At 29.3% G+C, this 15,662-nt stretch overlaps 1 protein-coding gene across 2 annotated transcripts in view; it reads right to left on the bottom strand.

The window, feature by feature from the left end:
• Positions 1–3,129: 3,129 nt before the first annotated feature.
• The window catches only part of LOC109596567 (uncharacterized), a 69,954-nt gene continuing 57,421 nt past the window's right edge, over positions 3,130–15,662 (bottom strand). Inside the window, exons 5-8 of one of the 2 annotated variants that reach the window (XM_049962885.1) lie at positions 8,781–8,914; positions 6,099–6,321; positions 5,132–5,200; positions 3,130–5,077 (exon numbers count right to left, since the gene is read on the bottom strand). In XM_049962885.1, coding sequence (XP_049818842.1) covers positions 5,076–5,077; positions 5,132–5,200; positions 6,099–6,321; positions 8,781–8,914 — 428 coding nt within the window. In that variant the 3' untranslated portion in view covers positions 3,130–5,075. Of the gene's footprint in view, positions 5,201–6,098; positions 6,322–8,780; positions 8,915–15,662 lie in introns of both variants that reach the window. The other variant, XM_020012131.2, reaches the window with a different exon arrangement.

Raw genomic sequence — 15,662 nt, 5'->3', positions numbered from 1 at the left:
TTAATTTTGAATAATTTAATATTTACAATCAATAATTGAGGGTTAGATTACATTTATAAAATTCTCATGAACTGTTTATGTATGTATACATAACATATGAGTATTGTATACGTTATTTGTGTCATGTGTTCTCGTTTCATATCGAAATAAATCATGGATTTAGTATAAATTATCATTAATTTTGTTATCAAACAAGTGTAATTTATGACAATGTGCCTATGGGTATGTTTAAATATTTAGTATTCATGTTAATAAAGGCAATTAATTATGTGGTCTCTATCAAAAATTGCATTGTAATATAACTTGTTTATCGTGGATATATTTTCCATATGTTAATATCATAATGTTATAATATAAAGTAAATTATATGATTAAAAAGAGTAAGGGTTGTATCATGTTGTTTTTGCAAACTAATTATGTTTTAATTTTAATTTTATGTACTAGTTCATAAAAATCTACTACATAAATTAATCTTTACAACAAATACTAGGTATAGTTAATTGTTATCAAATGCACATACCATTATTATATAAAATACATGAAGTTGTATAGAACGAAGGATAAATTGAGTTCCCAGCAAATTTATGAAGCTATTTACATGTTCTGAAAATGTGAATGTGGCAGACAGGTGAAATTGTAGGTTTGAATTATAAGCTTCATAAACAGGCTAAAAGATGCTCAAAATAGAGGGTGCAGGTCGAATTGTAAATGACATCTGCGGATCTATCATACAGAAGTGCCACTAACTGTTAATTCATTTTGTGAGAAAGTCATAACTAAAAACGTTTATCTAATTGATTGTCCTTAAATTATTATAGTGACGTACATAATTATACTGTTCCATAATAATCCTGAGGGTGAACTGGATCGGCCAAACTACAATAACCTTATTGTTGCCATAATAAATGAATCAGTGCATAATTCTACTCACTAAACATAACACACTCCACACAAAGTTATGTTTGTGTTATAAGTTCTTGTTGTTTAAGACAATCCACCTGCTAGGGCCTGTTTAGCAAACGTGTTTGATTGTTTTGGGATTATATGTCTTGTAAAACTAAATACAAAGCAGAGAAGTCTTAAATATTGTATTTTTCTACATTATATTTAGTTTTACTTTTTAATTAAATGTCAAAATATCGATGTTATTGATATTTAATATTGTGTATTTTAATTATTACCTTCTACACCACATTGAATATATAATCCAAAAAAGTTTCTATTTAAATAAATTTGTATGCATATTTTGAAATGATTTATTATGGTTCATTCTTACTGATAAATTATTCAACATTGAAAGGAAGCTGACCTTTTGTACTCTGGAACCCTTTGTTAATGTACAATAAAATTGATTATGGTTATTACATATAACATGTGCAGAATTTTAAATAGGTTAAAAGTTTTAATGTAAAAGTTGGTATTTACCTAATTTTGGACACAGATTTTTCCCCATAGGATTAAAAATATTCAATAAAACTACCGTAATTTAATACTATATTCATGTGATAGGTTGTCACAAACAATGTTGTTTGGTTTGTTTTGTAATACCAACAAGTATCCAGTTTCAAATTATCGGGAGCCCAGAGATATTGGCATTTTAAAAATAAAATAGAACAAATTGATTTCTTTTCTCGGTCCGCTAACAATGACTTTCCGCTCTTTCTCCCTCGAGATCAACTTGCTGCATTCAGGACCACAACCAGTCTCAAGTTTTAAATGGGAACAGTTAATGTTCATTGGAATCATTAAAAGTTGCTGAATTATATTTAATTTGGCATTGTCCCTAAATTCTAAATAAGAAATCCTTATAACACAATCGATTACAATACATTAAATAAATAAAAATTGGTCAATGACGCACCTGTTCAATTCAGTAATTAAATATACATATACTTCATGAACTGCGTTTTAGATGTTCATGAAGTAAATTGCTGTATTGCATGATTTACTTTTAATTTTTTTGTTTCATTTTTAAAAACATATTGTCACGCAATTTGTATGAAGATGTGAAGATAGAGGAACAATGTTGCGGACGATTTATGCATCTGAACGATTGTTTTTTTCTGCCAAAAATTTAGTGCCTAACTCAAATAACTTTCTTACAACTGCTAAACCTTGTTTTGCATAATTCAGCATGAAATATTTAATAGTTTTCAGGTAACGATTTCGAAATGGGTGAAATATTAGAAATACCAAACTAAAACTTAACTCTGACATAACCGATAGCTTGAACTGTACAAGTTTCGACCTTAATTGATGAAGACCATTGTAAGTTGAGTCAAACCGAATTACCAAGGTGTGAATAACGAGCAACCAGTCAAATGGAAACTGGCTACCCACCGGCCACATTGCATTTACATGCGACTCAGCAAAACATCATCAGAATAATATTGATATATGTAGTGAGTAAAGAGTTTCCGCAAACGGTATTAATCATGTCGTTGTGGAATTGATTGCATCTGGATCTTTGATGTGCGAATCGCATAAATCTTAACAGCTAATTCGACTCATGCCCTTTATCCATCCAATGCCTCATGAATAAAATAGGAGGAAATAGTGTTTTTACTAAAACTGAAATTATATAAAAAGTAACAAATTCATACAATTCCCCATCAGGTTCTTGGTAATCCAATTGAACACTGGCAGATATGTACTCGTTAACAAATTCACAACGAACAACTGATAATCAAAGTATGCTGAATTGTCACTCGACAATGAGATTTAATCTTTGTTATGAACTATCGAGGGAGCTTTGAATTACTTTATCCTCTAACGCGATTTGTTTTACACGACGTTTTGTTTTAAAGTTGCAGATAATAATATTATTTCCATTCTAGTGAGTTTAAATTTATTGATTATATTCATAACACATCAATTGATATATTTTTACACGGTGAATATAAAGCATCACAGATTTAAGTGATCAAATTCTTTATGGGATGATAATAGTTTTGTATAAAAGCTGTGTAAATATTATTAATTAAGGGAGGAAAATAAATACTGCCAAATACATTGTCACACTTTATTTCCAAAAATTCTACCTGCTAATCAAAACAAATAAAATAATTGACTTATATAAAATGATTGTATTTTCTATATATTTACATTGTGCAAAAGCATTCGGTTTACATAATAAAATGTGCTAGTAATATAACATTATACGTATTTACTAATTATATGATAAAATTGTTAACAGCAGAAGCTTTAATATTATTGTTAAATTTATATAAAATCAAAATATCACATTACTTAAAAATAGTTATATTGCAAAATACAATTAAATTAATGAAATGAGGCAATTGCCCTTGATTAAAATATTAATTAAGAACATAAAGTATAATTAATATATATGTAGTGTAATATATTAAAATTGTACACATATTTTGAGAAAGGGAAATTATTTAATGAAATGTAAAGATAATATTTTATGATTATATTCTTATGCTGATTTATTTTAAAGGGTTAGATCAGAAATTTAATCAGTGAATACCATTAATAAATATCCCTACACAAACCATTAAAACAGGATTCATAAATATGAAAGGCTTAATTAGTGCGAAATCCTTTGGTGTATTGATTTTCACCCAGGTTAGGTTTAAAGTAAAGAAATTTAAAATAACATTAATATAATTGACATACAGATAATGTTAAGCGGATTAATTCGAAATGGACAAAAGTAATTTTCTATAAAAAAGTTTCTTTAAAATAGATTGTCTTCATTGGAACAATTGCATATAAATGCGAAAGAGTATTTAATTATATTTTGCATACAATTAATTTATACAATTTATTATAGACTAAATATATTTTACATTTATAGCTTTATTTACACATATAAATTATATTTAGATTAAGTAAATATATTCATAAAAATATTTACAAACTGTAAAGAGACTTTATTGCACTACTGGAAATAGGTCAAAGCCTTAAGTTAGTCGTTGTTTATTAAATTAATCAAATTATACGTGTGTAAGTGTACACAGGGAGTAAGGAACACACATCCATGTTTAAGGAAAAAACACACCTACCCAGCGTCGATATGAAATGGCATACCATAATAATGCACGAATTTAAATAAATGACCAATTTTAGCTTTTGATTATATCCATCACATCAACAGTGATCATGTATCATCTACATTTATGTACTAAGGAGTATGAACAAAATTTATTTTACATTTAATTAAAATACAACATCGACAATAAGATGAGCGATTCAGACTAAGATCTGGAAGAAATTGTCTCGCACTCTTCATAATCGCAGTTCTAAAATCGATAACCAGATTTTCATTTATTCACTCTTTCAAGCTAATAATGGAGAAGTCAAGTGAGTGTCCATATCTTGAAATTTAAAAGACTTTATCTGATTTGGGTTTATATGGGTGAACGAAATTTCGATGAAATCTTTCGATTATTTTTATTAGAAAACTACGACGTTATAAAATTTGTCATTCAACTTTCTAGATACCGCACTCTTATTGATTTGACTCTGAGAGTTTGCAATATTATGTTACTTGTGTTATTGGCAGAAGTCGTCATTTTATTATAATAAAAATATTTTTAATTTTTCAAATAGTCAATTTTATATTCTGCTTACATGTTTTGGAGCACCAATTTATTGAAATTTTACATACCCTGTATATAAAATCATTTTTTTATACTTTCGGAATAAATTACTCGATTATGATTAATGTGTTTGTACATGTGAAAATTGATGTAAGCAGTATATAAATTACTTCAAATAAATAATTAACAAGATTTTGTAAAAGTGTAAATATGTGTAAAAAGTACACCGATAATACTGGGTAAATACAATTGTACAATAATTGTGTGGAAACACTTTTTCTTTTAAATACTACAAAATTTCCTGACACTTTTACAAAATCTTCGATAATTTTTTAAAAAATTAACAACAATTCACATTTTCAAGGGCGGGGTTTATATTTCATAATACACTAACACTAAGTAATCTCATTTGGAAACGTCCGATTAGGTCGTCTTCACAAAGTTATCACACCGTATGTCTGCAGGATATATCACCTGATCACAAAAGTTGTTTCAGACTTGTACTGCTATTTCTGAACAAACGTCCATTTTATAAAACAATCTACGTAACTAGAACACTTACGTACAAACAAAAATGAGAGTCGTAAATACCAGGAGAACTAGTGATGATTGTTGTTTATTCGTTGAACTTTTAACTGAAACAAAATGGAAATTATTAATTTTACATAATGTATGTTTTAATATAAAAAACATTCTATAATCACTAAAGATAATAAAAAAATGAAAAAGTACAATGTATATGTCATTAAAATAAACAGAAAACAACATGCATTCATGTATTTATACTGTTAAGTAGTGTGTTTATCACAATTCTATTTCAGACCATTCTTAATTAAATTTGGCGGTCCCACCATAAAAGACATAATCAATCAATTTAAAGAAAATAAACAGACTTTAAGAGAGGCCCTAAATTGGAAAAATTCGAAATGGCAGAAGTTGTATATCACGTAATAAAACCCACATGCGGAAGGTGTTATTGCACCTACTTTTTTAAAATGCCCCATTTCATGTACATGTTTAAAATATTTAAATTTCAAGTACTCTGACAATTTAGCGAAATTGCAGGTATAATCCAGCCGAAAAAAAAACATTTTAATTCTCAAAGCATTAATTTTAACGCTTGGTAAAATTGTTTTACATCAGTAATGCAATTTTTTGCCATCATTGTCATAGGAGAGTAATTTCACGTGTGCCCCGTGGTTATTTTAAATACTACAAAGATAAGAATAAAGAATATCTAATTATTGTGCTCACAAGCATCCACTTTGTTCCGTTGAGCAGGTTTTTAATTAGTGAGTAATACAGAAGAGGTGTGTTACTGCGCTCTTCAACGTTGTTGGATACATCAATTAAAATTCTCATAAGCACGCAATAAAAAAAATACAAATTTGTTTACCTTTATTATTTAATTATTATTAAAATGGCAAGAATAAGTTTTCATTCGAGTTAAATCTATTTTTAACCGGGTACAAAACATTATCAATTCAAGCATACCATGATCGTGCGGGGATTGGATGATGGTAGTCCACTCACCAAGTAGTAGAGCCTCCCTCATATCCTTGATGGGCAGGTTTTGAACCACATCCCTGTCACCCCTCATCAGTATCGGCGCCACCGACGCCACGCATTTCACCTTCATTGAACCGCCGAGGAAATGCCTGCTGCTCAACGTGAACTTTAGACCCAACGTCGAGGATACAAGCCCTTGTTTGTGGTGGTCCGGGGGATATTGGATTAACGCTTCCGGAGTTTGAATCTGGAACAAAACAATGACGGATTATGTTTTGTCAATTCAAGTAAAACCTGGTTGAATATTGTGCTACTTAAATATTCACTGAACAATCAAAGAATACTTATGAATTTTCTAAAATTTCTAATTAATTAATTTTTAAAATTAATAATGGCATAATAAGTCCATCAAACAAATTTTATCTCTGAAAACAAACAATTTAAAATTATGTATTTTTAAGAAATATTGTTTAATTTTCGATTACAATTAATTAAAATATCATGTGAAAATTGAAATAGAATAATTAAACCGCTGATTCATTGAATTTAAATGTAATTATAAAATATATTTTATGTTTAAACTTTTGACTCAATACGTAAATTATTTACAAAAGAACAAATGCGAATCACAAAATGTGTATAATAAATTATTCATAATATCAGTTTTCTGCATGCAATGTATTTTTTCGGACGTTTAAAATGATCATTTGGTCCATTTGGTCTGTATCTGACATTTAGGAAAAATTCATTTATTCTTAATTTAACAACCAAAACGCGCACGAATAAAGTAAGGTTACTTGTTGAATACTGAATAAATGTAAAAATGTTTTGTGGCACAAACGAAAGGGAGAATTGTGTTTGTCATAAATGGTCACCCTGTTTCAAACAAACCAGATTACTGGGGTTAAAAATAAATACGTAAGCCATTAGTAGATGGAAATTAAAATTTATAAGGATAATATTGTGAAACTTTTATACTTATACATTTATATTAATATTTTTGGTCACTTTGGAGAGTAATTAAATTATTCGTTTCAATAAATTACATTTTATGGTCGTTATGGTTTTAAATACGACGTGACGTGACATATACGACTCACACATAACCTTTAAGAAATGAAAATATATCGATTTTGCCCTTTCGAAGAAGATTTAATTTATCTGTTGTCTATATTCTAATATTTGAATACCTAATTTAATATAAATCTTATAAAAATACGTACTAAACATACTTAATGACTCAGAGAACAGAACATGTAGATCCAGAGGTCAAATTTCACTAATCAAAACGAGACTGGTAAATGATTCTGACAAAAATATACTATTCGTAAACTAATAATGAGTTGAACTTGATGATTCAGATATCTAATGACTCGCCTTGACATTGATCTAAAGAGGTGGCTAGTTTCATCAGGAAGTACTTCATTCAATGCCACCCCCCTTGTTGTGGAAGTTTCTTCATAGTCTATGGATAGAGGGCTGAATTTTGAAAACTTCTGCGTTTTCAATCAGTAAGATCGTGCTGCTCATGGCAACAAATGTGCATAAAATGTTGAAAATATATGAAATTGAAGAACAGGCCATTATGCATGGCTAAACAAAATGGAGATTCATCTCTAAAGATGACCACATTCCTCATCCTAAAGCAGTAGTTCTCTATACCACTCTATTTGATGACTATGTTACAAGGTAAGAAGAAGCATAAACTGGGTATGATAAGAAAACGAAATTAAAACTTCACTTAGTATGAAGCTTTTCTCCTTGTGTAAACTATTTATTTCTGATCAAACATCCTCATACTAATTAATTTTCTCTGACTTCTCATGAGTGTACAATTTTGTTTATATTGCACCAGTGGACCTATGTGTTCTATCTTCTATGTCACTATATAAATAAAAATGTTTTTTCTTGTAATTAAATTAATATCTCATTTATATTATTTATTTAAAACTAAAACTACAATAATAAGAAACTTTTTGAAAAAATAACTGCACAAAAGTTTTTGGCGGAAGTGATTAAGAAAGAATTTTTCAAGTCTTCAAATTACATTTAATGAGATCAAGCAGTTGGGAAACTCCTAGAAACCAGCCATGAGTTTTCTCTTCTTATCGGATGCGGAAAGTTTGTCTTTTTGTTTAAAATTAGAAACAGATCGATAAACTTTGGTGAGATATATAAAAAATATTATTAATTAGCTTGATATTTTCTCAAATGGTTTCCAAACAATTATAGGTCATGTACCTTGTTTGGTAAAGTTACAGGGTTTAACTGAAATATTGATATATGCATATGAGACTGCATCGCAAATGTAGCGAAGTCATTGCTTAATTGATAAATTACACTATCCTAGCATAAAGTTTCGTTAGCCTGTTAATTTGCCAAAATTTACTTAAATATGATTTATATTCCGCAGTGGTTTCTTCTTCCTACATATATCATGGTTTGGATATTAGAAATTACCGCAAAATTGCAGTTGAAAACTATTCGAATGATGATTGGAAAGATTAATTTCAGTTATTGCTATTTGCTTATTTGCAATTTCTATGTGTATAAGGTTCTGTAGAACCAAATCTAATAATTAATTTTGAAGTTATAACCAAAATTTACTTTGTAAATACAAGAAGTGATAAATAAAATTCTTTAACATGACGAAAATTTTATGTTCCGAATATTACGTTTAAGTACAAAAATAAAAATAGCACATACCTGTTGTTCATTGATGTACCAGTGGAGTACGGACGCCGGATGACTCTTTCCCGAAGTGCAGTTCAGATTGATCACGTCCCCTATCTGATACTGCATCAACACTCCGGTAATTACCGGATCTTCTTGAGGCAGGGCTGAAACAAAAGAATTGAAGTTGTTCACAATTGTCGTTTCAAACACCACTTGATTAATTCAAGGCGGCTGCGGCTAAAGAGAAATTAATCGCGAAATGTTTCATTAAGATTATTTCATGAGTATTTGCCAAAGATCCGCTACAGGAAGTAATTACGTTTTCGGTGGAAATTGTATTCTTTAGCCTTTTGTTATTTTAATTGATTAGATTAAATTGGGCAGCGGTTTAATTTTAAAAATCTTCTTTCTTTTTTACTTGCGACTGAGTGAAATAATCAAATAAAACTTTGCTGGTATTAGTAGCGTAAAATACAAACAAGCCAGATTCAAAGACATTTTTATTAAAAATTATTTTCACCTACAAAGTCTAAATATTGTGGGATAATATAATGAAGGTAGCACAAACATAAAATTACGTTAGACATAAACAACAATTAAAAAACTAACCCAAGTAACTCATAAATGGGTTTATGTTTCATGAAACTATTCGAAATTAAAAATACCTCGCTGCTTGCCTGGTTGCTTGTATGCAAAGCACATTCCTGCTTATTAGTATCATGCTGTGAAATCTTAATATAGTCGCTGACATTGTATGAATTGGCGTTTTATTGTTTCCCATAAAAAAATTGTGAGATTGTTCAGAAAATCTACATTTTATTTGTTGTGAAGTGACACAAAAATACAACAAATACATTTTAGTAATATCTAATTTTATATTATACTTACTTAATATGAGCAAACAAATTAACGGGGACAAAATAAACTTAGAGTGACAAATCAATAAGCTGTATATTTAAAGCACAATCACTAATTTCATTTTATGTATTCAACTATCGGTGGACAATTTACCTTGGACTGTTGTCAAGTATTAACGAGCGAGTCAAAGGACAGAAAAATAGAGAAGGATGTTATAAATTGTTGCGTGTCCGTTATAGTTATCGCACTTATCAAATGACCACTATAAACCGGACTATTTTATTAGTTGCTGTACGTGATAGAGCTTTTGACTGCACACTCCTCAAAAAAAGATTATTTTTTACGTCTCATACATATTCACATATCATTAACGGACATTAGAAGAAAGTTTATGTTATATTATTTTTCCGTTATTTCAGTGGGTTTAATAATTATTAAAAAATATAAGTATAAAATTAAATATTAATTGTATTAAAATATTATAATCTGAATAATATACTTACACTAGTAGTTATTATTAAGGCAGCTCTTGTTGTTGCACGCAATATATTAAACTCACCAGTTGTATAGTATGCACAACAATAACAGAAAAAACAATAGCTATAGCCATCGTATAATAGCTCATATCTTTAATATATTTTAATAAGTTGTCATCATTATGACCATTACTGTGTATATGTTATATAATGAATATTCAATTATATAACAAATAAAAAACATAGAGATCATTTGATTTCTGAGATACAGTTAGGAGAAACAGATATTTAGAAATTCAGACAAACATAGTGAGTATAATCAATATGATTAGTATTATTTTTGAAGCTAATAATAAATTGGACTTCTACGATGATATATAAACTCATTGATTCATCCTGTCATATATCTAATGAGGTAGTCAATTCCGTCTAGATGCTCGATGTACAGAAAATTGTGGATTTGGCCTTTGACGACAATGTTGCAATGTGAGAGGCAACACGGATTGGGAGCGATAAGAAAAAGGAATTTGAAATAAATCAAAGAATTCTTTAAACATCACAAAAGTGAAATGAATACTGAACTGTCAGCATTTTACGAATTTAACTCACACAACTGGATCTTTGCGTTTTATTTTTTAAATATCTGAGGTTATGTGTAAAAGTAAATCTATCACAATTGGTTTCTGAAGTTGTACTCTTTAGATTATAATAAAAAACATATAATTACTTATAATATAAAATATGTTTCTGATAATGCTTAAACCAGCCCCTTGAATTAAGTTCGCCCACAACAACTTCTTAAATTCTAACAGCCTCCGGTGCACAATACAAATTCTTTTGAGGGCGAGTATTTAGGAGGTGCGTTTTTTTTGCCACGTTGTAAAGGAACGATCACTTTTGATAAATGAACTATAAGTTTCCTCCTTTGGTGAATTCAACCATGAATACCTATTAGGCCTGTTTCAATAATAAATTGCCGTATTTTCGAAATGTATTTCTTTCTTTGGCAGGTACGTGCAACGAATACAATTCATGGCGCTCTATAACATTGCACAGAAATCGCTTATTGATTAATAAAAGCTTATTTTAGTACCTATCCTTAACGTGCCATTATTTCCGGTAAAGTGGGAAAACATAAAATACCAATTTGGCACCGACAAGCAATTCCTTTAACACAAAGCTGCATACTATATTGAGGATTTAAACAAATTCGAAATGGAACAATTAGTAAATTATGCTACTTGAATATAGGAATGTTGATATTTATTTTCCACGTTTTAATGTAGTGTACAAAAGAAATGGAAACACATGCGACGCTACTGTACAAAAATAAATAATATGGTTTCGTGTGTTGATTGCGTTTTGCAAAGGACGGCCATTTTCCAACCTTGGGGGTGACCGATTATTTCATTTTGTGTACAGTATCTTGAATCTATCCGGCCATGCAATGCTTTTTAACTTTTCTGTTACATATTTTAAAAACAACCAGGAAACAATAACACTGTTTTATTTTTAATGAACAAAAGCCTCAAAACTTGTAAGCCATAACAATGTTGGGGACATTCTTGAGAAACAATGGTTTAATTTTGTTACGTATTGTTCAGATCAAATGACCACTAGGCTTAACATTATTGGAAAATTGGTAACCAGGTTTGAAAGTCTTTATGTTGTGCAGGAAATTATTAAATATTACTATACGAATTGTAACTTTGCTTCTTGTTAAACTTAAATATTGCCAGACAAGTTTGTTTTATACGCTTTTCATGAATATAGAAACTCAACTGGAAAGAAAATATTGAAAATACTCGCCGCCATAATTCGACGTTTAACTGAGAGTATATTCTTTTTGTGACATCATTACAAAATATTGTCTTGTCAATTTTCCTGACAGATCCAGACTGATTTTCAGCGTGTAGACTCTTTCCAACTGCCAATATAATACATAACCAGGCATCGAAGCAAGCCAAACCATTGGTGCAGTCAATGATTTGGCAGACAGAAATGTTATTTGCGACTCCAGCAACAATCGCCCTGGAAAAATCATTTCCAATATTGTACGCTTCGGCTTCGTGCGGGAATGAATTCAAATTATCACCTTAACAATGATTTTTCTAAGGCGTTTTAATTTAGTTTTCTTTTACATAATATTATTTCACTTTAGTCATACAGTGATAACCAGAAAAAATAGCACACGTTACTATTTATTGTTAATTAAAAATTATATACTTTTAATTAAATGTAATTAAAATAATTAAATTTATATATTAAACAAAATAAATGAGCAATATGCCTGGCCACAGAAATAGCATACATTTAAAAAATATATATTTATTAAATAATTTATACATAACAATGTTAATATTTTCAATCGACAACTTCGATATAATTACCTTTTAAGCAATTTAAAACAACTTTGGACGTATCATCATTATGAATAAAAATCCATGTAGTTGGTAAATTACCAATCCATTTTACCAATAATTTTCTTTTATGGTCCAACACGATGCCAGGAAAAGAACCCTAAATCATATAATTTCTTCCACTGTGTTTTAAAGTTTTTGTAATGTATCTAGGGTCCAAACTTTTATACGAAATACTTGACGCCAAAATTCTGGAGGATAACTAATATATTCTTGTGTAAACTTCGTCCTGTTAGAATATTCTTTTTTGATAAAAATCCTTACAAGTTTTGTTCCTTCAGACGACGTCTGATTGTTCTACTAGACTCACAGATATTGTATGACTCAATTAATTCATTTTTTATTTGCCTAAAAGACAACAAAGGATTTCCTTTACTCATTCATCCAATTTGTCTGTCCATAATAATAGTTTTTATAAAAATGTTCTTTTCTTAAGACGTTTTATTACTGTATTTTCAATTTAGGGTGTTCCTTCTTTTTTATTATGAACAATGTAAAGTATTTTTTGCACTCTTCGGAGTGCATTTTTTTTTCATTCTCAGTTACATGATATAAATCATTTTAACTATTAATTTTTAGTCTCATTAAAAATATTTTTAAATTGTGCCTCAAAACGTAAATGTATTAGAATGTGCTCTTTCTTTGACCAACCAAATTAGAGTAATTTAACTAGACAAAAACAGCAAAAAACGTATAGAATATTGAAATATATTTTTTATTGTCAGGACAAAATTTGAATTGAATCCTTTTGTGAAATATCTGTAATTTATAATTTTAAATGTTGTGCTATTACTCTGCCACCTCTGTACATCCTATGGGTGAGTAACAGATGTTGGAATATCAATAGAGCTACAAGTAATAGGACATAATGCCGAATGCACTGTATAATTTAATTCCACCCTATTCATAACAATTTAGACAGGTAACAACATTAGTTTCATATAACTATAACTGGTAAATCCCCCATTATGTATTCAGTAGTGATAGTAAACTAATACTGAAGTTTATATAAACTTCAATTATCAAACCTATTTCAAGATATAATCGTTGTTAAAATAAACACCTTGTGCATTCTCTTCAAATATTTGCTTTGTCCCTTTTAACTCGACTTGTGTATTATCAAAGTTTGTTTGCTAATGATACCGTCACTATAATAACAATTGCTTGAGTTCTGCCGGGTCTTAGATAGTGGCTGAATGGAATATAGAGGTATTAATCAATAATTAACTATTATACCTTGATCCACCGTATATCGTATTCGAATAACAGTTTAGGACTACCTTAATTTATCTTCCTTTTGAATTAAAATTTACTTAATTAATCTAACTATATTATTTGAAAGATTATTTATGCTCTTTCTTTTTCATGCATTGTAAGATTTCTTGGGTTAAAAAGGTATATTCAAGTGCAACAATCCGTGTAAATTTGCTTTATAGCAAAAATCAACTTAATTAAAGCAGTCGAAACAGTACGTCGCATTTACTTTTACTTTTAGAGAATGTACTATAAAATAAGAGGTTCCATTCTGTGTATTTCATTAAAAAATTTTACAGATGAATTCCATATAAGTAAGATAACAAATTAGGCATTGCCAATTCTCACCTTGCACGTAATGCCGATGAACCTTTCATTGATCGTATTGTTATGTCAGGATAAATTGATGATTTTCGTTAGCTAAAAAATGTGTTGAAGCTGGAACAAGTTGGGACAGTTTTATGTTACATATTGACTACAAGAGGTCAAACTATTTTTGCAATTGTCTATTGCTTGCAAATTGACCATGTTATGGAAAATCTTACTCAAAGATCAACTTGTTTGGTCAATAGAAAATGCTACATGTGAAGTTCTATTTCTCCCCCACATAATCATTTGATCTAGACATTTCTCAATGTGGCTATTATTCATTTTTTCCACTGTCCAATTTTTTATTTAATAAACGATTTAATTTTGAAAAGGGAGTTAAAAATGGTATTGATACTTTCTCCAGTTTCAAGAACGCAGAATTTTTTTCTCGTTTAATGAATTTGGTTGTAGAAATTAAATATGATTATTTTGTTAAATAAAAGTTATCAAAAAAAGTTAAACGTTAAAAACGTGAATTACTTTTTCCAGTACCTAACATTACTTTGCGATGGAAGCAATCAGTATTATTATTAAATTTATCATGTTACATCAACAATAATCCGTTGCAAACTCGGATGATTTTATTTAAAACTGTTATTAAAAAACGATTTAATAAAAGTAAAAAGGTTTTATGTGATTAAATGTAATTTTAAAAGATTTATAATGGGTTTAAAATAAATTTATTTATAACAAATTAAATTTAAAGAATTAACAAAATAAATATAAAATAGACAATAGTTCATTGCTGCAACTCTAAACAATTTTCTCAAAGCTTGTTAAATTCAAATTTCCAGCAAGTATACAGCCAAGGTTTATGGCCAACTTTAAAATGTGTTCGTCTAGGTACTTAAGATGGATATCGCAATCCTGCAATCAATGGGACCCTATTTCATTACTGTTTACTCATATAAAAGCAAATGAGTACCGCTCAGGCGAATAACAAATAAAAATAAATTCCGAGCTTTGTGCGACCGCGGACATAGCATTGAAATACAACGCTAATTTTACTCTTTTGAATCGCATTTGCATTTTCTGGCCAGAGTACGAGACTGAAAGGAGATATACACAATCATGGGGAAAAATCCAGAATTATTGTGCTGTTAGTTCTCTATGCGCAATAAAATGTGCAACTTGAACAAATTCCATTTTGTCCATAGCATAGACGTCGTAAAAACGCAAATCTGTATCAGTGGCGGTACATTAGACACAGAAACCATCATTCTTTTCATCCGCCATGACGAAATTATACAATTGAAATTAAATCCTCCATGATGCACATGGAAATTCTTCTGAATTTATTTGCTGAATATTCAATTTTCTTTATATAAAGTTTACATTGTAAACATGCTAATGTATGGCAACTTTGTGTTATTAAAGTAAATACGAGTAATAAATTACCGCTAGCAAAATTACCCATAACATTACTAATAAGCAAATAATACCTAATGCGTGTCTCTGGTGTAATTTTGATTTGCAAACTAAAATCGATGTTTACTTCAGATACTTCAACCAATCCGTGATATTTTTTAATTAAA

Source organism: Aethina tumida, chromosome 2 (genome assembly GCF_024364675.1).
Source record: "Aethina tumida isolate Nest 87 chromosome 2, icAetTumi1.1, whole genome shotgun sequence".
NCBI classification, from domain to species: domain Eukaryota; kingdom Metazoa; phylum Arthropoda; class Insecta; order Coleoptera; family Nitidulidae; genus Aethina; species Aethina tumida.
Note: the sequence above shows the minus strand (reverse complement) of the source record. Positions and strands in the feature narration are given on the sequence as shown.